Genomic DNA, 26,691 nt, shown 5'->3' with positions numbered 1-26,691 from the left:
ACGTGATGACCATTCAATCTGTCCTGGGGATAGAGGAATGAACTAGGGCATCAGAGGCCACTTTGTTAAAATGACAGCAAATAATATTTCTTTTAGTACGTTTTGCAAGAGTGACTGGGCCCCTAGTCTAACGTCTTTTTAAAAAGGCAGGCCCTCTGACAGTGCAGCTTTCCTCCTGTGGAAGCCACTGAAGGTGGAGAGGAAAGTGCCTGTGATGTATCGGGCTGAGTTCACAACTCTCTGCAGTTCTTCCATTTCTGGGCATTTGAAATGTCTAATTATGTATTTTGCTTCTTTGTGCGCCCTTTGAACAAAGATGAGGAGGAATTTCTTTAGCCTAGTAATACAGAAGAGACAGAATAAGGTTGAAAGAGTACAGAGAAAATTTACAAGGATATTGCTGGGTCTGGAGGACCTAAGTTGTAAGGAAAGATTGAACAGGTTAGGACTTTATTCCTTGGAATGTAGAAGATTTGACAGAGGCATACAAAATTATGAGGAGTATAGACAGGGTAAATGCAATCAGGTTTTTTCCACTGAGGTTGGTGGGACTACTAGAGGTTATGGGTTAAGGGTGAAAGGTGAAAAGTTTAAGGGGAACATGAAGGGAAACTTCTTCACACAGAGGGAGGTGAGAGTGTGTGACGAACTGCCAGCACAAGTAGTGGATGCGAGCTTGATTTCAACGTTTAAGAGAAGTTTGGACGGGTACATGGATGGTAGGGAATTGGAGGGCTGTGGTCCCAGGGCAGGTCAATTGCAGAAGGCAGTTTAAATGGTTTGGCACAGACTAGATGGGCCAAAGGGCCTGTTTCTGTGTTGTACTTTTCTATAGCACTATAAGTCTATGACAAAGGCTGCTGAATTTGTGGAAATCATTCCCACGGATGGCTGTGGAGGTGAAGTCACTGGGTATATTTAAAGCGGAGGTTGGTAGATGCTTGATTAGTCAAGGTTGTCAAAGGTTACAGGGAGAAGGCAGGAGAATGGAGTTGAGAGGGATAATAAATCAGCCATGATAGAATGGCAGAGCAGACTCGATGGGCCGAATGGCTTAATTCTTATGGTCTTATATTTGATGCTGAAACTCAGACTGGGTCTGGACTAAGGAGGCAGAGCATGAGGACAGCAATCTGTCGATATACTCCAGCGATTAGCCACAAGATTGTTCAGAACCTGAATCAGAATCCCGTTTAATATCACCGCATATGTCGTGAACTTTGTTAACTTCGCGGCAGCAGTACAATGCAACACATAATAAGAGAAAAAACTGTGAATTACGGTAAAAAATATGATAGTTAAATTAAATAAGTGGTGCAAATACAGAAATAAAAAAGTAGTGAGGTAGTGTCCATGGGTTTAATGTCCATCCAGAAATCAGATGGCAGAGGGGAGGAAGCTGTTCTTGAATTGCTGAGTGTGTGTCTTCAGGCTCCTGTACCTCCTCCCTGATGGTAACAATGAGAAGAGGGCATGTCCTAGGTGGCAAGTTTCCTTAATGATGGACGCCTGCTTCCCGAGGCATCGCTCCTTGAAGATGTCCTGGAGGAGGCCAGTACCCATGATGGAGGAGACTGAGTTTACAACTTTCTGCAGCTTACTTCGATGCTGTGCAGTAGCCTCCTCCCCCTTACTAGACGGTAATGGAGCCAGTCAGAAAGGTCTCCATGGCACTTCTGTAGAATAATAAACCAACTTGAGAACTTGCCACGTTGTTTGTGGGCAGTTCGTCTGAAGTCTCGGGAAAGGTGATGGAAGATTAGTTTATATTGCAATAATCATAAGGTCATAGTCATGGAACACTACAGTAAAGGAACAGGCCCTTCAGCCCACCTAGTTTGTGCTAAACTCTTATTCTGCTGAGTCCCTTCAACCTGCACCTAGACCATAACCCTCCATATTCACCATCCATATACTTTCTCAAATTTCTCTGAAATATTAAATTGAGCCCATATCCACCACTTCCACTGGCAGCTCATCCCACACTCATACCACTACCTGAAGGAAGATGTTCCTCTTCATGATCCCCTTAAACACTTCACCTTTCACCTTAACCCATGACTTCAAGTTCTAGTCCCACCCAATCTCAGTGGAAAAAGCCTGCTTGCATTTACCCTATCTATACCCCTCATAATTTTATATACCTCGATCAAAGCTCGTCTCAATCTTCTATATTCCAAGGAATAAAGCCCTGAAGTATTCCATACTTTTCCTTATAACTCATGTCCTCCAGATCCGGCAACAACCTTGTGTAAGGGGTTTCTTCTTTTATGTTACTGCGAAGGCTAACAAAATGGGTTCTTTGTTATGTTATAATTAAAATGGCTTTTCTGTAACAATAACTGCTGAGAAAGTTCTCTCTCTAACAGCTTGTTTGGGTTATAAAGAGAATTGTATTCATTTGCTAACCAATTGGGATAGATGTTATTCTTTCTTATGTGTCTGTAAGCTATTGTTTGTGGGCTTTGAGGGAGAAGGCGCGATGGGGACAGAGAGAGAAGATGCGATGCTGTAAGCTGGCCAACAGGACGGATCCCGAGCGGGAGTCCGAGGCCCAGGGTCTTCGGCGAGGAGAGGAGACGGGGACAGACTCGTGTGGAGCGTCTGGTTGACCACCGTGGTTGGTCCCAGGCGATCGGAGGGGATCGAAGACCCCGTTCATTGAGCTCCAACTGTTGTGCATGAAGTGGTTGAACTTTGATAAGTTTGGCACCTTTTATTTTATCTCAATTATATAGTTCCAGTAAGATCTATAAAGTGTAATCATTCAATCGTATATGGTGTGTTGTCTGTTATTCGGCGGGGTGGGGTACATCACACAGCATCCACGCAAACTTGATTACCCAGTTTGGAAGGGCCAAAGGCTACTCCCCCTAGATGAAAGCGAGTTGCGCGAGCCTGAGGCTTACCAAGGGGCTACACTTGTAAATTTTGCGCAGTTTGTTGTCTTCTGAAATCTGGTTTATCTTTCATTGATCCTGTTATGTTACTATTCTATAGATTTGCTGAGTATGCACACAAGCAAATGAATCTCAGGGTTGTATATGGTGACGTATATGTACTTTGATAATAAAATTTACTTTGAACAACTGATCTGGGCTTTACTCACTTTGTCTCATGAACCATAGTCTACACCTATTAATTGTTCTTGAACAGACCCACAAGGAAGCTTTCTAATGAGACAATTCCCTATAAGGCTCTGGCATAAGTAGTCATTTCATCAATGAAGTGAACTGTTAGAGTGTATTCTGGAGTTATGGTATATAGAAAATCCTAATTTCAACAGCAACCAGTCTTCAGACTTGAATGTGGATTGTAGATCGAATTTAAAATGCAGCTCTGAACAATGGTGTTCCTGGAGCTGCAGACTGGGGTTGATTGCAAACAAGGAAACACTCCATTTGACCGCAATTGCCTACACATGTATGAATGAGGCCCAGATGCACTGAAGAGGCAGGGTGTTGGGACAGAGATGGGAGTCAGGGCCGGCTCTGCTCTCCTCAGCGCTGAGGCTGTGCCCTGCTCTAGCTGCTCCGGGCTTCACGTCTGCGAGCTTCATGGTGAGTTGCTCTACTGTGTGATGAACTGAGACCGAGACTATGGACTCACTTTTGTTCTGAATGCTGTTGCTTGTTTTTATAGTTTGCATGAAGTGCGTTTCCCTCTCTCTCTACACATTGAGTGTTGATCTTTTTTAAAATTGGGTTCTTTTGGGTTTCTTGCTTTGTGGCTGCCTGTAAGCAAACAAATCTCAAGGTTGTGTGATTTGTAGATAATTTGATAATAAATGCACTTTGAACTTTGACTTAACATTCAGTTTGGGTGTCTGGAGTGTGGGTGTGAAGATGGAAATGTTTGAAACTTATATGCAATTCAAAGGAAGCACTGTAGATACATTGTAATGATAGAATTGTCCTACTGTTGCCTTTGATCTTTAGCAAGTAAAAACTTCATGTAATACTGGGTCGAGCAGGCATCTTCATCCAAGAGAGTCTCGAATATGATGCTTACTGCCCATTTTGCTGAATAAAGACTTCAATATCCACCAGCGCCAGTGTCTGTCTGGTGATTTTTGTTCAGTCACAACATGGATAGTAAAGGGCTGCATAATGGACTGATCTATCCCTGCTGGCCATCACTTACACTGACATTGCGGTGATGTTTCTGACCAAGTCTGAGCTCACCCTGTCTTACAAGACGTGATGGATGTTCTGTATGTGCCAATACTAACAACTCAGTCAGGGACACAAGCAAGGCACGGTAACATCTATAGTAATTTAATCAAAAAAGTAAAATGCCACTTGTGATGGATACAAGTCAATGGCACATAGGAGAAATTGAAAGTTATTTCACTTTGCCTTCTGTTACATCTCAGAACCTCAATTATTTAGAAAGCACTTTTCATTCTCATAGTAAATTGTCAGGCTGAATCAGCACCTATTCTTTCAATTGTTTAATTCAAGGACCTACAACATTTAAAAAGCAGACGGTGAGACTTTGGCTCAGCATATACAGCACTGTGCAGAAGACTTAAGCACATATATATAGCGAGAGTGCCTTTTGCACAGTACTGTATTTGTCAACATGGAGTGGAGAGCAAGTTTGTAAGTCTAAAGGATGTTGGGAATGGTGAGTGTGGAGCACTGCAGGAGGGGTGTGAGACAGGTGGTACAGAAGGAATGCCAGGGTGGGGGAATGACGTGGGTGCCGACACACCCACCCTCGAGACACAAGGCAAGGTCATTTGATTCCAAACAAGTGATTTATTGATCTTTACAGGCACCCTGGCTATAGGCACATATATATGAGGTGCCTAAGACTTTTACACAGTACTGTAATTTTATGTATTGCACTGTACTGCTGAACAAATAAAAAGCAAATTTCATGACATATGTGAGTGATGATAAACCTGGTTTTGATAAGGGTCTCTATTGTGGACTGAGAGTGGGAAGGGGTCAGGAAGAGAGGAGTCATGGTAGGGCAAAGGGGAAGGGAGAGTGGAGGGAGTGGAAAGCACCAAAGGGACATTCTGCAATGATCAACTGCAGAATGCAGAGCTGGTTGTGTCTGCACCCATGCCAACCCCAGCTGTTGGCACTCCTTCTCTGCCACCTATCCCACACCTCCCACAGCACACCATCCTCACCATTCCCATCATCCTTTGCTCCTACCAGGTTTACAACTCACTCTCCAAATACAGTACTTGCAAAGGTCTTAGGCACACGAGCTATATATATGTGCCCAAGACTTAACAACAGTATTGTATATTAGGCCTTTCTGATACCAATTGACACTAAATACTGCTGAGCTGATATAGAGCTAAGTACTCTTATTTCTGCTTTCTGACCAGTATACCCAATATACTGTACTGTGTAAAACTCTTAGGCACTCACGTTATATATATGTGCTGAAGACTTTTGCGCAGTGCTGTATGTCTATAGGTGGTATGTCAGCGTAGAAGTTAAATAAACACTATTACACCACCAGTGACCCAAGCTCAATTCTACCACAGCCTGGAAGGAGTTTGTACGTTCTCCCCATGACAGTGTGGGTTTCCGCCGGGTGCTCCAGTTTCCTCCCACAGTCCAAAGACATACACATTAGTAGGTTAGTTGATCAGATGGCTGATCAAAAGGAGGGAGAAGATGGCGGTGTGATGCAGTGCCCGTAGCCATTCCAAATGATATCGTGTGTTAACTAGGGGCCGTGCACAATCCTGATTTGGTGGAGACAGCTGTGAGAAGCACGGAGGAACACATGGAGAAACTTCTGAAATGCCTGCTTCGCTACTGCTGCTACTGTACGATCGAGAATCTCTGGAGGGGTAGGCCCCAAATCCTCGGCTTGGCCTATTGCTGGGGCTGGGGTCAAAGCACTCGGCAGAGATGGTGCTCGGTGTCGGAGGCTCGAAGTTTTCGGACGGACTCAAGAGTCGGCTGTGGTTGGGTGCTTCCAGGGTGCTGCATCGGCAAGTTTGCGGCTCTGGAAGCTCATGGCAGGAAAAGAGTTTTTCTTCCTTCTACCGTCTGCGTGAGATGATGGGACTTTCGAGAGACTGAGACTTTTTACTGTCCCCATGGTTTGTTCTTCATCAAATTAGGCGGGAGGAGAGAGAGCAGCGCGCCACGCGTGCGCAGCCCTCCGGTGAAAAATGATATCGTATCTGTTAAATAGGGGCCATGGACAATTCTGATTTGATGGAGACAGATGTGAAAGCACAAAGGAACATCTGGAGACATTTCTGAAACGCCAGTTCGCTGCTATTGTTACTGCACGGTTGGGAATCTTCCGGAGGGAAGGCCTCAAAATCCCCGGCTTTGCCTGCTGTTGGTGACCGAGATTGAGGTTGAATCATTCGGACAGAAATGGCGCTCAGTACTCATGACAGAGAGCTGATCGGAAGCTCGAAGTTTTCGGATGACTCAGACTCGGGCTGTGGTCGGCATGGCAGGGAGAGTTTTTCTTCCTTCTCCCGTCTGCATGAGATGTGGGACATTTGAGAGACTTTGAATTTTTTACTGTGCTCATGGACTTCTTCATCAAGTTATGGTATTGTTGTACTGTTGTAAGTATATGTTATAATTATGTGGTTTTGTCAGTTTTTTCAGTCTTGGTCTGTCCTGTGTTTTGTGATATCACACCGGAGGAAATAATGTATCATTTCTTAATGCACGCATTACTAAATGACAATAAAAGAGGACTGCGTGTCCTCAATCTTAAAACAAAATTGGACCAGAAGGAACTGTTACTGTGTTTCAGCTCTAAATGATAGATAGGTTCAGTCGAAAAAAACCGACACCCTGCAGTCTTCCTCTATTCCCCACGCTGGCTTTTTACCTCTCCTCACCTACCCATCACCTCCCCCTGGGCCCCCTTCCTCCTTCCCTTTCTCCTATGGTCTAATCTCCTCTCAGATTCCTTCCTCCAGCATTTTGTGTGTGTTGCTCTGGATTTCCAGCACCTGCAGACCTTCTCACGTTTACATTCAGTCATTCTTTGCTGCCTTTCATGAATTTGGGAGGGGTGTCATTGGGCCATCAGGAGTGAAAGTTGGAATGGCCTCCTCCATCGGTCAATCGGACATCATGGCTGTTCTAATAATTTAGATCAGTGGACAGCAGACAGTGTGGCCTCTGGTTGTAGAAGGAATGCTTAGGGTACAGGATGGACAACCAACACCACCTGCTGGTTCCTGAATCCAGACCTTTCATTCTACCTCATCACCTGCCTGAGATAAATCCTGGCATTGTTAGAGAGATCTGGCAATGGGTGGCTAGAAACCAAATGTTAGAGATCTGGGCGATGGGTGGCCAGAAATCAAATGTTAGAGATCTGGGAGATGAGTGGCCAGGAACAAAATGATACAAGTTTGAATTTTTCACACTGTAAATAAAAGTACTGGCTACAATAATTTTAGAGAAGTCTCCTGCACCATTCATGCCCTCAAGGAGCAAAGGGGAAACGTCTCTCCAACCCTTGGGTGAGAGTGGGAAAAGGCCATGAAGGGGTTGGTAACTTGGAGGAACATTTACGTTTCAGGCTTCTACCTTTACTGATGACACAAAATGTGACATGCAGTGAGCTAGATGGCAACAGATTTCCAGGCAACGAAGGCAACCTGCTGGAGCAAGTGGACATGAGAAAAGGAAATCTGAGGGAATTAAGGTTTATGAGGAAGAGGTAGGTAGGTGGAGGTGAGTCCATGGCTAGATCAGCCATGATCTTATTGAATGGCGGAGCAAACTCAATAGGTCAGATGGCCGACTCCTGCTCTTATTTCTTATGCTCTTAACAGTTCAGCACCGTACACGTCCTTCGACATATGTTGTGCCGACACTTTAACCCTACTGAGATCAATCTAACCCTTCCCTCCCACATAGCCCTCCACATTTCTTTTCTGTGTCTATTTAAGAACCTCTTAAATGTTCCCATCATATCTGCCTCTAACAACAACTTTGGCAGTGCGTTCTGCTCACCCACTACTTTTTATGCATAAAACCCATCTCAGATAACACCCCAATACTTTCCTCCACTCACCTTAAAAATTAAACCTCCACTTCTGCCCTGGGAAAAAGTTTGACTGTCTGCTCAATCTACGTCTCTTATCTCATACACCTCAGTCATACTTTATTGATCCTGGGGGAAAATGGTTTTCATTACAGTTGCACCATAAATAATTAAATAGTAATAAAACCATAAATAGTTAAATAGTAATATGTAAAGCCACTTCTCACCTTCCTTTGCTCCAAAGAGAACAGCCCTAGCTTATTCAATCTTTCCTCATAACACATGCTCTCTAATCCAGGCAGCATTCTGGCAAATCTCCTCTGCACCCTCTCTAAAGCTTCCACATCCTTTGTATAATAAGGTGACCAGAACTAACTGAATATTCCACCAGAGTTTTAAAGAGCTGTAACATTACTTCATGGCTCTTGAACTCAATCCCCTGACTAATAAAGGCCAGGATACCACTGTCAACTTGTGCAGCAGCTTTAAAGAATTGATGGGCATGGACCACAAAACCTCTCTGTTCATCCACACTGCTAAGAATTCAGCCATTAACTCTGTATTGTACCTTCAAATTCAACCTTCCAAAGTGAATCACTTCACACTTTTCCAGGTTGAACTCCAACTGCATCCTGTCAATGTCCCATTGTCACCTATGAAACCCTTTTACACTATCCACATCTCCACCAACCTTGGTGCCACCTGCTTACTAACTTACGAACCCACCCTTCCACTTCCTCATCCAAGTGGTCTATAAAAATCACAAAGAGCAGGGGTCCCAGAACAGATCCCTATGGATAACCACTGGTCACCGATCTCCAGGCACAATACATTCCACCCACTATCACCCTCTACAACAGACACACAAACACCGGAGGAACTCAGCAGGCCAGGCAGCATCTATGGAAAAGAATAAACAGCCAACATTTCGGGCCAAGGCCTTTCACCAGGACCACTACAACCACCTTCTGCCTTCTGACATATGCCAGTTTGGTCAGAAGAATATGGAAAGGCTAGTAAACTAGGGGGACAGGAAAAGACAACTGGATGGACATAAACATACTTTACTAAAAGTTTCAGCTCAGGTTGAGAAAAATATTCCGAACTCTGGACTTTGGAGATAGAAATCAGAATACAGAGCAAAGTAGTCATGTTGAACCTTTATAAGCTGTAGCTTGGCCACAGTGGGACAGCTATGGCTGGTCAGATGTGAAGGCCTTACAGAGTGTGAATCAGCTTTCCAGGCAGGATTCCAGGAATAAGGAGATGCGTGCTCGTTCCTCTTGGAACAGAGAAGGATATGGAGGGATCTGATGTTTAACAGCATGAAAATGTTTCCACTAGGGATGGTTCTAATAGTGGGAGAGTCTAGGATCAGAGGCATAACCTCAGAATAAAAGGACATTCCTTTAGAACACAGACGAGGAGGAATTTCTTTAGCCAGAGGGTGGTGAATCTGTGGAATTCATTGCCATTGATGGCCGTGGAGGCCAAGTCATTGGGTGTATTTAAAGTAGATAGGAGACTCCTTAGCTAAAAGGAGGCTCCATAGCTCAGGGGTTAGAGCACTGGTCTCGTAAACCAGGGGTCGTGAGTTCAAATCTCACTGGGGCCTTGACATTTTCCGCAGAAGTCCTGCTGCTGTCTTCTACAAAACTACAACTTACACAAAATGCTGGAGCAGCATCTATGGACAAGAGTAAAAACAGTCAACATTTTGTACGTGGAGCTTAGAAAACCAGAGGGCTATGGGTAAGCCTAGGTAGCTCTGAGGTAAGGACATGTTCGGCACAGCTTTGTGGGCCGAAGGGCCTGTATTGTGTTGTAGGTTTTCTATGTTCTATGTTGATAGGTTCTTAAACAGTCAGGGCATCAAAGGTTTTGGGGAGAAGGCAGGAGAATGGGCGTGAGGGCTGTTAAATCAACCATGATTTATGAGCAAATGCAGCTAGGGTAGGCAGAATAGTCAGCATCAGTATTGTGGGCCAACTGGCCTAACTCTGGTCTTTAGAGCACAATGGCAGATGTTGATAGATTCTTGACTGGTCAGGGCATGAAGGGATACAAGGAAAAGTCAGGAGATTAGTTCTGAGAGGGAAAATGGATCAGCCATGATGAAATAGTGGAACAGACTAGATGGGCCAAATGGCCTAATTCTGCTCCTATATCTTATAGTTTTACATCACAAGGACTCCATAATTTTCAGAGAAATAAGGTAACTACAGAGATTATTAAATTCAGTTCAATCTGATTTTTGTGTTTGGATTTATTTTTCATTGAAATGTGTTTGGAAGTGTCGGATATCAGGTAAAATACCATGGCATTCCCAATTTCTGAGAGGTCTCTGGTGTCAGTGGTTAAACCAAGCACTCTGCCAGCTGCAGGCATGCCAAGGACACTTGGCAATAGTCCTTTGCAGGAACATCAAACAGTTTGATTGAAATACCCATCTCAGAGCAAAGGATGAGCCTGCCTTTACCATCTGAACACTCAGCCAGAGGACATTGGCTTCGCTCTCAGTCTCCTGTCTCCCTCAAGACTTCATTGAAGTTTGGATATAAAACCCTATTGGGAACAGAATGAGAAAGTTCAAAGTAAATTTTATAATCAAAGTACATACATGTCACCACATAAAACCGAGATTCATTTTCCTGCGGGCATAACTCAGCAAATCTATAGAATAGTAACTATAACAGGATCAGTGAAAGATCAACCAGAGTGCAGAAGACAACAAACTGTGCAAATGCAAATATAAATAAATAACAATAAATAACGAGGACGTGAGATAGGGAGATAAAGAATTCTTAAAGTGAGGTCATTGGTTGTGGGAACATCTCAATGGATGAGTGAAGTTATCCTGTTTTGTTCAAGGGCCTGAGGGTTGAGGGGTAGAAACTGTTTCTGAACCTGGTGTTGTGAGTCCTGAGACTCTTGTACCTTCTACCTGATGGCAGCAGTGAGAAGAGAGCATGACCTGGGTGGTGAGAATCTCTGATGATGGATGCTGCTTTCCAAGATCTTGTTTCCAAAAAACAAGATCAGATCTATACCGAGATGAGTTCTGACTAACAGGCACCAAATACAACCAACAGGATGAATAAATATTTATAAATTACCAGCAACTAGAACTGAAAGCTCTACTGTTTTCACTCATTGTAGGAGGTTATCAGGGCACAAGAGATTCTGGAGATGCTGAAAACCTTGAGCAACTCACACAAAATCCTGGAGGAATTCAGCAAGCCAGGCAGCATTGATGGAGTGCTATACTACTGACAAAGAGTCTCAGCCTGAAACATCAACTGTTTATTTCCCTCCATAGATGCTGCCTGGCAGCTGAGATCCTCCAGAGCTTTATGTGTGTTGAACACTGTCCCTTGGGTGGCATTCTCAGTGAGAGTGAAAGCTCATACCAGGACAAGACAGGACATATTCAAGGACTCTACAATACATGTTCTCATGATTATTAATTATTATTATTATATTTGCAGTATCAGGTTCTGTCAGGTTTGGGTGGGACTCAAGTGCAGACTAATGAATACTTTTTCACCAGGATTTATTAGGGAGCACAAAGGCAACAGTCTTTCAAAAACAGAAGGCAGGCACAAATCCAAAATGGCAGTCAGAGGTCTTACCAGGAAAGGCAGTCAGGCAAGGGCAGACAATCCAGAGCACACAGGCAAAAATCAGGTCCAAGAACGGGCAAAATCCAAAACACAGAATCAGGCAAAATCAGTTTGCAGAAGTCACAATGACAGGCTAGAACAACACAGGTTAGAACTGGGATAAACTAACAGAGAATGCTAGTCAAGGCGGGGTTTAAATGGACAGGGTAATGAGTGAAAATTAGAAACAAGTGGGTGAAATGAGGAGACAAGCAGGTAATTGGAGGAAGTCCAAAAAGGAAAGGGGCTGGGCCAGAACCCACATGGCCAGGTGAAAGAAAACAGAAATTAAAGACTGTTGTGATCCAGAGCTACCAGCAGAGGCCCTTCGACCCAGAGTTCAGGCCGGATCCTTAACACACAGAATGTCTTCTTTTGCACGTTGTGTGTTTGTTAGTCTTTGCTCTGGATTTACAGCATCTGCATAATCTCTTATGCTTTTACAGTACCGTGTAACAGTCTTAGGTACATTTATACAGCGAGGGTGCCTAAGACTTTTGCACAGTACTGTAATAAGTTTATATATTGCACCATACTGCTGCACAAATAAAAATCAAATTTCATGACATGTGAGTGATGATAAACCTGATTCTGATATGGGTCTGTATTGTGGACTGAGAGTGGGAAGGGGTCAGGGAGAAGGGAATCATGGTTTGGGAAAAGGGGAAGGATGAGGAGAGGGAGAGGGGAGCACCAGAGAGACATTCTGTAATGATCAATAAACCAATTGTTTGGAATCAAATGACCTTACCTAATATCTCAGGGCTGGGTGCATCTGCACCCGTCCCACCCCCTGCCCCTGGCACTCCGTCTCTGCCACCTGTCCCACACCCCTCCCGCGGCACTCCACTCTCGCCATTCCCAACGTCCTTTGCTTCTGCCAGATTTACAAACTCGCTCTCCGCTCCACATTGACAAACACAGTACTGCGCACCAGCTGTATATAAGTGCCTAAGACTTTTGCACAATACTGTATATTGCTGGCCCATCAGTGTTATTATATCTCAATCTCAGAACCCTCTCACTACAAACACTGTGATAACACCTTCATCAGAGGACTACAGTGGGCCAAGAAAGCCATTCACCCCCACCTTCTCATACAGGGATTGGGAAATAAGGCAATAAGACACAGGAGCAGAATTAGGCCATTCAGCCCATTGATTCTACTCTACCATTCCAGTATGGCTGATTTATTATCCTTCACAACCCAATTCTCCTGCCTTCTCCTTGTAACCGTTGATGCCCTGACTAATCAAGAAACTATTAGCTTTCTGTTTTAAATACACCCAGTGACTTGGCCTCAACAACCCCCTGTGGCAACGGATTCCACACTTTCACTTCCCTCTGGCTAAAGAAATTCTTTCTCATCTCCATTCTAAACAGACATTCTTCTTATCTGAGGCTGTGTCCCACCCAAATATAGGAAACACTCTCCACATCCACTCTATCTAGGTCATGCAATTTTCCATAGGTTTCAATGAAAAATAAACTCCCCAGCAATACCCAGATTCCCGAATGAATTCTTTAAACAGAGCTGGATTGCTGTGCTTACACTGAGGAATCTGCTTACTGGATCATCGGGCATTGGGCAGACCGCACTTGGAGTATTGGGAGCTGTCTTGGCTATGAAAAGATGTGCTGGCATTGGAGTGGGTCGAGAGGAGGTTTACAAGAGTGATTCTGAAAATGAAAGAGTTAAATTATGAGGAGAATTTGATGGCTCTGAGTCTTTGCTCACTGGAGTTTAGAAGAATGATGGGGTGGGGATCTCATTGAAACCTATCGACAGTTGAAAGGCCGAGATAGAGATAACGTGATGAGGATGTTTCCTATAGAGGGGCAGTCCAGGACCAGAGGGCACAATAGGGGGACGTTCATTTAGAACAGAGGTGAGGAGGAACTTCTTTACCCAGCAGGTGGTGAATCTGTGGAATTCGTTGCCACAGACGACAGTGGAGGCCAAGTCATTGATTATATTTAAAGTGGAGGTTGATAGATTCTTGATTAGTCAGGGCATGAAGGGATACGGGGAGAAGGCAGAAGAGTGGGGTTGAGAGGGAAAATAAATTAGTCATGATGAAATGGTGGAGCAGACTCAATGGGCTGAATGGCCTAATTCTGCTCCGATGTCTTATGGTCTTGTGGCTCTAAACACAAGAGAGAGGACCTGCTGCAAAGGAGTGAGGGAACTTTAAGGTAATCTGCCGCATGTTTCTTCAATTAGCTGTGTTTTGTGAATGCCTTTAATTGCTTAAAAGTGATCAACTGATTTTAAATATTTTACTTCTTTAAAAAAATATTTGTGTGTAATATTTCAAAATGCTAACTTTACCGTTTGAAAGCTTTCAATGATTTCAAATGTTTCTGAACGGGTGAGGTTTCGCCCCGAGGGTGCAATACTGTAGTGGCTGATTACTGTTATGTGTACCCAGATACACTGAAAACTTGTCGTGCATACTGTTCATACCGATCGGATCATTACACAGAGCGTTGAGACAGAACAAGGTACAACAATAATAACGCAGGATAAAGTGTAAAAGCTACTGGAAGAGTGCAGTGCAGGTAAACGATGAAGTGCGAGATCGTTATGAGACAGATTGTGAGGTCGAGAGTCCCGTCTTATCATACAAGTGTCTGATAACAGTGGGAGAGACCCTATCTCTGAGCCTGGTGGGACGCGCTTTGAGGTTTTTGTATCTTCCGCCCAATGGGAGAGGGGAGAAGAGAGAATGTCCGGCTGGGTGCTGTCTTCTGCTCTCCCGAGGCAGCAAGAAGTGTAGACGGAGTCCATGGATGTGCCGAGATGTGTGCACAACTCTCTGCAGTTCCTTGTGGTCACAGGCACTGTTTCTTGTTCTGCCGGTTTGGCATATATTGAAACGTTTGTCAGCTGCCAGGAGGGCAGGTCTTGTTCCAACCCGCCTGACGGACACTGGTGGGCTTTTGATGCTTGGGATACCTCGCAAGCACAGGTTGACAACGGCAGATTTGCGAAGGTGAGGTCTGCACCGGCTGTGTGGATCAGTGGTGTGGTCTGGGACTTGATTCCTGTAAGATGGTTAGGGAGTAGAGCACGAGATTGCAGAAAGTCAGCCCACAAGGCCACAGTGCTGAGAGGTGGAATCAATCTGCAGCGAATTGACGTATAGAAATGGATGGGAAATATAACAGCAATTTATATTGGTAACCATTGGCAACCATGTGGCAGCAATTGCAAAATCTGTGGCAAGATTTGTGAATCACATCAGGCTCCACTTTTAGTAACAACCCAGGGGTCCCAGTAAAACACTGCTCATTGTAATTGACCAATTGATGTTTTTATAACAGGACATATGTCCCTGACCCACTGGCCAACAGACAGCAGAGCAGAACAAGGTGCACAAAACAGTAGTCGGCAGTTTTTATTGTGATGAATTTTCCAGCGGCCTAATATTCTGTGAATTTCTAAGGAATATTCATAAACACTGAATGTCCTGACAAGTTTCAGTGATGCTCCACCTTCTTTCTCAATCTCGAATACTGTCACCCTTGGCCTCTGGTGTTGGTAAGCTGTGGTACTGATGTGCATCCCGGTTCCATGGTCCGAGGAGGCTCCCTCTCTCTCAATCTGGTATACTGGCTCCCTCAGTCTCTGGAGTTGGTGAGCTAAGACATTGATGTGGACCCTGCTTTCTTGCTTCCGCAGCTTCTGATCTCTCAGTGAGTGAGTCCAGTCGTGGTTAATTATCTTGTTTTGGCTATAAACTCTGCTTGAAAGGAGGCAGAGCTCTAGAATGAGACAGACAGCAAACTCTCCCAAGGTGTACTAATTAAACACCCTCCAGCTTAGGAAAATGTGCCTCATGCCAGCCATGAGTCCCTGATTGGAACATAGTACATAGAACGTAGAATATGAAACATTACCACAAAGTACAGGCTGTTCGGCTCACAAAGTTGTGCCAAGCTTTTACTCTACTCTAAGGTCAATCTTACCCTTCCCTGCTATACAGTCCTCCAATTTTCAATTTGAACTTGCAGTTGCCTAAGACGCAATTTTAGGCGCACACACTGGCTGGACGACATGTTGAGCTGTCCTTGTCGTCTAGGCAGCCCCACGCCAGGGTCATGGGGTATCGGAGGGAAAACATTTCATTGGCTGTTGTCCTTCCTCACTCACAGGGATTGTGCAACCACGCACTGTGGTTTCTGGAGGTCACTGCTCCAGCCCCAGGATCTCCTCAGGACAGTGTCCCTCTTCAGCTGCTCCATCACGGAGTCTCCTTCAGTTCTGGGTCAAAAGTGGGGATATTTACTGATGGTTGTAGAACGTCTCGGCAAATCAATCAGCCCATATGTGTGCAGCGTGCCCAGACAATATTCAGGCAAGGGCAAGTGTGTAGCAAATCGCATTCACATTACACAAGTGTCTGACAAGGAACACCAAAGAAAAGACTAGTTTAATTTGTCACATGCACATTGAAACAAACAGCACGATACGGATCAGTTGCAGATATGGGCTGAGAAATGGCAGATGGAGTTTAACCCAGATAAATGTGAGGTGCTGCACCTTGATAGGGCAAATGCAAGGAGACAGTACGGTGTTAAAGGCAAGACTCATAACAGTGTCGCTGAGCAGAGAGATCTTGGGATCCAAGTTCATAACTCCTTGAAAGTGGCTACAGAGGTCAGTAAGGTGGTTAACAAGGCTTATGGAATGCTTGCTTTTATTAATCGAGGCATTGAGTTTAGAAGTCAAGAGGTTATGTCAAATTTATAAAGATCTGGTGAGGCCACATCTGGAGTGCTGCATACGGTTTTGGTTGCCCCACTATCCACTACAGGAAGGATGTTAAGGCTTTGGAGATGGTTCAGAAGGGGTTTACCAGGATGCTGCCTGGTTTAGAGGGCAAGTGCTATCACAAGAGGCTGGATAACCTTAGGTTGTTTTCTCTGGAGCGGCGGAGGCTGAGGGGAGATCTGATAGAGGTTTACAAGATTATGAGAGGCATAGAGAGAGTGGACAGAGAGTATCTGTTTCCCAGGGTAGAAATGTCTATTACCAGAGGGCATGCATTGAAGGTGAGAGAGGGTATGTTCAATGGGGATGTGAGGGTTAAGCTTTTTACTCAGAGACTGGTGGATGTCTGGAATGTGCTGCCTGGTGTGATGGTAGAGGCAAATACATTAGAGGCTTTTAAGAGTCTTCCAGCTAGGCACATGGATGTAAGGAAGCTGGAGGGATATGGCATTGTGTAGGTAGGAGAGATTAGTGTTGGGTGTTCTTTGATTTGCGTTATAGCTGCTTTGACACAACATTGTGAACCAAAGGGCCTGTTCCTGTGCTGTATTGTTCTATGTTCGATGTTCGAAGTTCTCTGTTCTATGTTCAATGTTCTCTGCTCTATGTTCGATGTTCTATGTTCGATGTTCGAAGTTCTCTGCATTTTTTGGGATGTGGGAGGTAACTTATGTGGAACATACAAAGTCCTTACAGGCAGTGGCAGGATTTGAACCCTCGATCTCATAGTTGGCACTGTAAAGTGATTGTAAAGCATGTAGCCAAGTGGTTAAGGTGTTCATCCAGTGATTTGAAGGTCACTAGTTCGAGCCTTGGCTGAGGCAGCGTGTTGTGTCCTTGAGCAAGGCACTTAATCACACATTGCTCTGTGACGACACTGGTGTCAAGCTGTATGGGTCCTAATGCCCTTCCCTTGGACAACATCAGTGGCGTGGAGAGGGGAGACTTGCAGCATGGGCAACTGTCGGTCCTCCATACAACCTTGTCAAGGCCTGCGCCCTGGAAACCTTCCAAGGCGCAAATCCATGGTCTCATGAGACTAACGGATGCCTATAAGAAAGTGATTGTGCTAACCTCTATGCTAACGTACCGTTCTGTATACAAGACAGTGTGTAATCTCCCTAACAGCTCGACCGTCATGGAGTACCTCGACATCAACGTCCAAAGACGGGGCTCTGTCCTGGATGGCATTAAACTTGTTGGAACTCTGTAATATTGTGGCTGTGCCTGCAGTTTATAACTTGCTGAGTTCCATTATCTTGAGACTTTGATTGAATTCAGCCACCGGTGTCACAGTGAAGTTTCACATTGTGTCTACGCAACACAGAACGGGCAAGATTCCCAGAGAATGCATTGTGTCTACACAACACAGAGCGGGCATGATTCCCAGAGAATGCATTGTGTCTACGCAACACAGAGCGGGCAAGATTCCCAGAGAATGCATTGTGTCTACGCAACACAGAACGGGCAAGATTCCCAGAGAAGCAGCTGGCAGCCAAGCCCTAGACCAGCCCTAAGCAAGGACTCCTGGCCCTCTCTGGATTTCCTGTGCTGATCCAGCTCAATCCAACTAACCACACGAATCACACATTGGGATGTCTCTGCCTTGTTTGGCTTGGTTCTAAATTAAATTAATGAGTGATTGAGAGGACACAGAGCAGCAAGACAAGTTTCCTGAGACAGTAGAAATTCTATGGGTGCTGGAAGTCTTCAAACATGCGCACAAAATACTGAAGGAACTCAGCAGGCCAGAAAGCATTTGTGGTGGGAAACAAACTGTCGACGTTTAGAGCCAAGCCCTGATGAAGGGACTCAGCCCGAAACTTCGACTGTATATTACTCTCCACAGATGCTGCCTGACCTGCTGAGTCGCTCCTGTGTTTTGTGTGCGTCGAACAAGATTCCAGTTCAATGGGTCAATTTAATATCAGAGAATGTAGACAGTATACAACCTGAAATTCGTACTCTTCACAGACATCCACAAAATAGTAGAAAAACCCCAAAGAATGAATAACAGAGAAATGTTAGAAACCCAAAGCCCCATGCACAATCAGCAGCAAATGCATGAACCCTCCTCTGCTTAGCAGAAGCATCAGCCCCCCCCACCGCCCACCATACAAATAACAAGCCCCCAGAGATCGAGATCTTGAGTCCATCAAAAGCTACTGTTCATTTGAACAGAGAGAGAGAGAAATATCAGGAATATCACTCCTGCCTTCGTGTTGCAAAAAATGAACCAAAAATGAAGGGTTACAGCTTGGTTCACCACCCCCCAAAAGAATATCACCCAGGAAATAAACGTTACCTGGTCAACGTGATACGCTGCACTTTCAGTAATGATTTCATCTTCAATAACTTCAGCCACCATCTGCAAGATATGAGAGGCATAGCCGGGGTCAATAGTCAGGGTAGAAACATCAGGCCACAGAGTACAAGTGTTTAAGGTAAGAGAGGTTAAGTTTTAAGGAGACGCGTGAGTTAAGTTTTATTTTAGACAGAGTGTGGTGGGTGTCTGGGACGGTGGTGGAGGCAGATACATTAATAATGTCCATGATTCAGATTTAATTTTCACTTATTTACTGTACGTGGACCAGTAAATATTCAGTCAACAACCAACAGGGCCTAAGGATGTGCTGGGGGCAGCCCGCACACATTCTGGTGCCCAATGAGGGTGTCAGATGGACCAGTGAGGATGCAGGGAGTGGAGGGATATGGGTCACATACAGGTAGGAGAGGTTGGGTGGGACTGCAACTAGAGGTCATGGGTTAAGGGTGAGAGGTGAAATATTTAAGGGGAAGATGAGGGGAAACTTCTTCACTCAGAGGGTGGAATGAGCTGCCAGGGCAAGTTTGATTTCAACATCTGTTTTAATTTTATTGCGATACAGTGTGGAACAGGCCCTTTTGCCCTTCGAGAGACGCTGCCCAGCAATGCCCCAATTTAATCCTAGCCGAATCACGGGACAACTTGCAATAACCTACCAACAGCTATGCTTTTGGACTGTGGGGGGAAAACCACACAATCATAGGGAAACATACAAATTCCTAACAGGCAGTGGTGGGAAATGAACCAAGGTTGCCTGTACCATACAGAACCGGGCTCATCATTACCCTAACGTGCCACTACCAAGACATTTGGATAGGTGGATGGATGGGAGGAGTACGGAGGGCTAGTTTAAGTGGTTCAGCACAGACTAGATGGGCCAAAGGGTCTGTTTCTGTGTTGTACTTTTCTATGACTCTAAGAGATTCAGTGTAATTCAGCGCTGTGTTCGGTGCGGACGTTGTGGACTGAAGGCCCTGTTCCACGTAGGGATGTGACCAGCTGAGCCAGGCTCTGCTGTGGGCTCCTTCCATTCACGCTCACCCAGTGAGGGCCAAAGGCAGGGGCGGTGAGCCTTTTAGAGAACGCATGCCTGAACGGGCAATCGTTTGTTCGTTATGTTCCATGTCAAATGACGTGGGCGATCGTAGTCTTTCCATGACCATGATTGTTCTTGGCAGATGTTTCAACAGAAGTGGTTTGCCATTGCCACCTTCTGGGCAGTGTCTTTACAAGACAGGTGACTCCAGCCATTATCAATACTCTTCAGAGATTGTCTGCCTGGCATCAGTGGTCACATAACCAGGACTTGTGATGTGCACCAGTTGCTCGTACGACCGTCCACCACCTGCTCCCATGACTTCATGTGACTTTGATCTGGGGGTGGGGGGGGGCCTAAGCTGATGATACACCTTGCCCAAGGGTGACCTGCAGGCTAGTGGAAGGAAGGAGCACCTTACACCTCCTGTGGTAGAGACGTATCTCCACACTGCCACCGTAAATCGGCAATAATCTAAAAAAAAATTCTCTCACCTGCCATGGTAATTTTGAGCAGAGATTATCATTGATTAGTGACTTAGTAACAATAATTATAGGGTGCCTTAAGAAACAATGAGGAGTCCTGTTGGTTATTTAATTGTTTTACTATTAATAAAAATATAACAGAGACAGATATAAATAAATAAACCATTTTAGAAAACCAGTTTACAAAAAAAAGAGTTTAATGAATCACATGGCAATGAACTTGTGCATGGCACGTGGACCAGGCATCCAGAAGTTGTCAGAAATGCTTTTTGCTTCCAGAGGAATGTTTAACTGGGATCATGCTGGAGACTGGCATGTGCTGAATGCATAGACCTGACCCCTTTCATTGTGTGTGTGTGTGTGTGTATACATAAAGCTCCCTCCATCACCAACTCCACCACCGTAGAGTGGTCAGGGATACTCTGGTCAGTCATAGGGCAGCCCCTGCGGGGCAGGGATGAAGGGAGGGGGTTCTGACGGCCAGGGGGCAAATATGGGGAGTGTTGGAGTTTTCAGTTAAGGCATTCTCAGGAATCCAAGGGATTGGGATATGTTGATGGGAAGCACATTCTGGTTGTAGCTTGGTCAGGGCATGAGGGGATACAGGGAGAAGGCAGGAAAATGAGGCTGAGAGGGGAATGGATCAGCCAATGATGAAATGGCAGAGTAGACTCGATGGGCCAAATGGCCTAATTATCTCCTATGTTTTCTGGTCTTTGTGGGAGAAGCCAGAGAGAGATAGTAGACAATTGCTTCTCTGACTGGAGGCCTGTGACTAGTGCTGTGTCAGTGGGAAAAAATGCTGGTTCCATTGTTATTTGTCATCTATATCAAAGATCTGGATGATAGTGCGGTTAACTGGATCAGCAAATTTGTGGATGACACCAAGAATGGACAGTGAGGAAGGCTATCGAAGCTTGCAGCAGGATCTGGGCCAAATGGAAAAATGGGCTGAAAAAATTACCAGGTGGAATTTAATTCAGATAAGTGTGAAATGTTGCAATTTGGGTGGACAAATCTGGGTAGGAAGTGGTAGATGTGGGTTTGATTGTAACATATAAGAAAAGTTTAAAGTTCAATGTTCAAAGTAAAATTTATTATCAGAGTGCATATATATCACCAGATACAACCCTGAGATTTATTTTCCTGCAGACATACTCAGCAAATCTATAGAATAGTAACTATAACAGGATCAGTGAAAGATCAACCAGAGTGCAGAAGACAACAAACTATGCAAATGCAAATATAAATAAATAACAATAAATAATAAGAACATGAGAGAGTGAGATAAAGAGTCCTTAAAGTGAGATCAATTAGTGAGCTTGGATAAGCACATGGATGTGAGGGCTATGGTGCAAGTAGAGATTGATGGGACTGGTTAGAATCATAGTTTGCACAGGTTAGATGGGCCAAATGGCCTATTTCTGTGCTGTAGTATTCTATGACTCTTTGAATCTACCAGTCTATGGGAGAGAAAAATAAATCAGCCATGATGGAATGGGCCAACAGACTCAGTAGGTCAAATGGCCTAATTCTGCTCTGATGTCTTATGTCATATGGTCACACATATGGACACTTGCTCCTCTTGCTGGTAGACGTCTGCCGATTCTTTATTTAGTCTCCTAGTTCCACTGCACATTTTCATCTTCACTGTTACACAGTAGACTGTCGGAGATTATTAAATTTGCCAGAGTCTCACAACACAGAATCTCAGGAAATATGGCAACTATCAAAGTGATCACCAGTCCCTTACATGACATCTTTGTTAGATAACCTGCCCCCCCCCCCATGGTCTGATGAAAGAGGGATTGTGGTAACACTGAGATAATCAATGAGAACCGGGCGCTGAGGAGCACAGTTCCTGGAATCATGGCCCACCTTATCGATCGGGAGCTCCACTCTAGTGTCTTCATCATCAGGTATTTCCTGAGCTCCTTGCAGCTCAGATCGCTTCTCAGTCACTTTGAAAACACTTTTGCCCCCTGTAAAACATAGAGTTTATTAAACAGACTGAATCAGCCAACGAGACAACACTCAAAGATTTCTCAGAGGGAACAGTCCACTCTGTCAATGCTAACTCAACCCGTTTGGACTCAGAATTGATTCAGGCGTCAGGAACCTTTACTAACATCTCTCTCCTCAGCATCATCATCATCATCATTATGTGCCATGTCATATGACATCGTCATTATGTGGCGTGTTGTATGACATCATCATTATGTGCCGTGTTGTATGACATCATCATTATATATGACATGAGTGATCGTGATCTATGACCATGAATGTTCTTGGCAAATATTTTCTACAGAAGTGGTTTGCCATTGTCTTCTTCTGGGCAGTGTCTTTACAAGATGGGTGACCCCAGCCATTATCAATTCTCTTCAGAGATTGTCTGCCTGGTGTCAGTGGTCACATAACCAGGACTTGTGATGTGCACCAGCTGCTCGTACGACCGTCCACCACCTGCTCCCATGGCTTCCCGTGACCCTGACCGGGGGTGCACGGCACTAAGTAGGTGCTACACCTTACCCCTCCCTGCTACATTTTCCTCCATTTTTCTATTACAATGTGCTTATCTAAGAGTCTCGTAAGTGCCCATCTTGCCAATACTGATCGTGTTGCCGATCTCCATTGAGCCTATTTGCTCACATTGGCCCCAGATCCCTCTATCCTGTTCCTTTTCATTACCTACTTACAGCCCATTATGCCTCTGGCATTTAGGGCAGCAATGAAGGTCCTCCACCTCTGTCTATCCTTGGCCACTCAGGTGTGGAAGGATTCTTCATTGCTGTTTCCATAACAATTCGTTTTGACCAGTCAGAGTTGTTAGCCCTGGCCTGAAATCCCTGAACCTGGAGGACCTGAACACCAGTCTTGGTCTAACCTTTACCCTTTGACCTGTTTGGCATGGGTGATCCTACCAAGAGCCAAAGCATAAAGCCCTGACTCCAGCCAGCATAGCTCTCAGGGTTAAGGTACACAAGCCGGAATTTCTAGAAGCAATTCAGAAGGCACAGGATATATACATCCCAAAGAGGAAGAAGTATTCTAATGACAAGATGGCACAACCATGGCTAACAAGAGAAGTCAAAGCCAATATAAAAGCCAAAGAGAGGGCATATAATAGAGCAAAATTAGTGAGAAGTTAGAGGATTGGGAAGATTTTAAAAGCCATCAGAAACCAACTAAAAAAGTCATTACAAAGGAAAACATGGAATACGAAAGTAAGCTAGCCAATAATATTAAAGACGATACCAAAAGTTTCTTCAGATAAATAAAGTGTAAAAGAGAGCCAAGAATTGATATTAGACTGCAGCAAAACAAACCTGGAGAGGTAGTAATGGGGAACAAGGAAATGGCGGCTGAACTAGATAAGGATTTTCCATCAGTCTTCATTGTGGAAGACACTAGCAGTATGGTGGAAGTTTTAGTGTCAGGGGTTGGAAGTGTGTGAAGTTGCCTATAGGAGGGAAAACGGTCTTGGGAAACTGGAAGGTCTGAAGGCAGATAGGTCAGATAGGTACCTGATAGGTACCCAGCAGGGTTTTGAAACTGCAGCTACAGAGATTGTAATGATCTTTCAAGATTCATTAGATTCTGGTATAGTTCCGGAGGTCTGGAAAATTGCAAATGTCACTCCACTCTTTAAGAAAGGAAATTGTAGACCAGTTAGCCTGACCTCAGTGGTTGGGAAGATGTTGCAGTCAATTGTTAAGGATGAGGTTATGGAGTACTTGGTGACACAGAACAAGATAGGTCAAAGTCAGCATGGTCTCCTTAGGGGAAAATCTTGCCTGATGAATCTGCTGGAATTCTTTGAAGAGATTACACATAGGATAGATAAAGTGGGTGCAGTTGATGCGTATTTGGAGTTTCAGAAGGCCTTTGACAAGGTGCCACACACGAGGCTGCTTACCAAGTTAAGAGCCCATGGTATTACAGGAAAGTTACTAGCATGGAAGGAGGACATAAATAATCTTCCAGAAATAGTAAGGGACAGAGGGTCCAGTGAGATGGAGGAACTGAGCGAAATACATGTTAGTAGGGAAGTGGTGTTGGGTAAATTGAAGGGATTGAAGGCAGATAAATCCCCAGGGCCAGATGGTCCGCATCCCAGAGTGCTTAAGGAAGTGGCCCAAGAAATAGTGGATGCATTAGTGATAACTTTTCAAAACTCGTTAGATTCTGGACTAGTTCCTGAGGATTGGAGGGTGGCTAATGTAACCCCACTTTTTAAAAAAGGAGGGAGAGAGAAACCGGGGAATTATAGGCCGGTTAGCCTAACGTCGGTGGTGGGGAAACTGCTGGAGTCAGTTATCAAGGATGTGATAACAGCACATTTGGAAAGCGGTGAAATGATCGGACAAAGTCAGCATGGATTTGTGAAAGGAAAATCATGTCTGACGAATCTCATAGAATTTTTTGAGGATGTAACTAGTAGAGTGGATAGGGGAGAACCAGTGGATGTGGTATATTTGGATTTTCAAAAGGCTTTTGACAAGGTCCCACACAGGAGATTAGTGTGCAAACTTAAAGCACACGGTATTGGGGGTAAGGTATTGGTGTGGGTGGAGAATTGGTTAGCAGACAGGAAGCAAAGAGTGGGAATAAACGGGACCTTTTCAGAATGGCAGGCGGTGACTAGTGGGGTACCGCAAGGCTCAGTGCTGGGACCCCAGTTGTTTACAATATATATTAATGACTTGGATGAGGGAATTAAATGCAGCATCTCCAAGTTTGCGGATGACACGAAGCTGGGTGGCAGCGTTAGCAGTGAGGAGGATGCTAAGAGGATGCAGGGTGACTTGGATAGGTTGGGTGAGTGGGCAAACTCATGGCAGATGCAATTTAATGTGGATAAATGTGAAGTTATCCACTCTGGTGGCAAAAATAGGAAAACAGATTATTATCTGAATGGTGGCCGATTAGGAAAAGGGGAGGTGCAACGAGACCTGGGTGTCATTATACACCAGTCATTGAAAGTGGGCATGCAGGTACAGCAGGCGGTGAAAAAGGCGAACGGTATGCTGGCATTTATAGCGAGAGGATTCGAGTACAGGAGCAGGGAGGTACCACTGCAGTTGTACAAGGCCTTGGTGAGACCACACCTGGAGTATTGTGTGCAGTTTTGGTCCCCTAATCTGAGGAAAGACATCTTTGCCATAGAGGGAGTACAAAGAAGGTTCACCAGATTGATTCCTGGGATGGCAGGTCTTTCATATGAAGAAAGACTGGATGAACTGGGCTTGTACTCGTTGGAATTTAGAAGATTGAGGGGGGATCTGATTGAAACGTATAAGATCCTAAACGGATTGGACAGGCTAGATGCGGGAAGATTGTTCCCGATGTTGGGGAGGTCTAGAACGAGGGGTCACAGTTTGAGGATAGAGGGGAAGCCTTTTAGGACCGAGGTTAGGAAAAACTTCTTCACACAGAGAGTGGTGAATCTGTGGAATTCTCTGCCACAGCAAACTGTTGAGGCCAGTTCATTAGCTATGTTTAAAAGGAAGTTAGATATGGCCCTTGTGGCTACAGGGGTCAGGGGGTATGGAGGGAAGGCTGGGTTCTGAGTTGGATGATCAGCCATGATCATAATAAATGGCGGTGCAGGCTCGAAGGGCCGAATGGCCTACTCCTGCACGTATTTTCTATGTTTCTATGTTTCTATGGTTAGACCATTGGCTGATTGGTAGGAGGCAGCGAGTGAGAATAAAAGGATCTTTTTCTGGTTGGCTTCCAGGACTACTGGTGTTCTTCAGTGGTAGGTATTGGGACTGCTTCTTTTTACACTGTATATCAATGATTTAGATGCTGGAATGATGGCTTTGTTGCCAAGTTTGAATTTGAATTTATTTAAAATCTATATCTGTCCCATGATGTGAGGGATTAAAAATCTTAGCGTAACGTCTATGTCGCAATGTACAGCCATGTGAATTTATAAGTCTCAAGGTTTGTAGAAAGAAGCTGTCCCATAGCCTGTAGGTCCTGGCTTTAATGCTGTGGTTCCATTTGCCAGATGGAAGCAGCTGAAACAGTTTATGATTGGGGTGACTGGTGTCCCTGATGATCTTCCTGGCCTTTTCTATGCATCTACTGCTGTAAATGTCCTCAGTGGAGGGAAGTTCACATCCACAGATGTGCTGGACGGTCCATACCACTCTCTGTGGTGCCCAGTGATCAAGGTTGCTGATACAAACGATGATACGAAGATTGGTGGACGGGCAGGTAGTGTTGAGGAAACAGGTAGGATGCAGAAGGACTTAGACAGGTTAGGAGAACGGGCAAGAAAGTGACAAATGAAATACAATGTTGGAAAATGCATGAGTGTGCACTTTGGTAGAAGAAATAAATGTGCAGACAATTTTCTAAACAGGGAGAAAATCCAGGACTTGTGATAT

General features: G+C 44.7%; 1 protein-coding gene and 1 non-coding gene across 2 annotated transcripts in view; one reads left to right on the top strand and one right to left on the bottom strand.

Moving 5' to 3' along the window:
- Nucleotides 1–7,582: 7,582 nt before the first annotated feature.
- The window catches only part of dcdc2b (doublecortin domain containing 2B), a 63,561-nt gene continuing 44,452 nt past the window's right edge, over nt 7,583–26,691 (bottom strand). The window contains exons 8-10 of the mRNA XM_063034766.1: nt 22,172–22,275; nt 18,752–18,814; nt 7,583–7,618 (exon numbers count right to left, since the gene is read on the bottom strand). Of these exons, the coding sequence (XP_062890836.1) occupies nt 7,583–7,618; nt 18,752–18,814; nt 22,172–22,275 (203 nt within the window). The remainder of the gene's footprint in view (nt 7,619–18,751; nt 18,815–22,171; nt 22,276–26,691) is intronic.
- Nucleotides 9,550–9,622, top strand: trnat-cgu (transfer RNA threonine (anticodon CGU)). Its single transcript has one exon. It is a non-coding gene; the product is annotated as a tRNA-Thr (tRNA).

The sequence above is a fragment of the Mobula hypostoma genome, chromosome 28, assembly GCF_963921235.1.
Source record: "Mobula hypostoma chromosome 28, sMobHyp1.1, whole genome shotgun sequence".
Classification (NCBI taxonomy): Eukaryota; Metazoa; Chordata; class Chondrichthyes; order Myliobatiformes; family Myliobatidae; genus Mobula; species Mobula hypostoma.
Note: the sequence above shows the minus strand (reverse complement) of the source record. Positions and strands in the feature narration are given on the sequence as shown.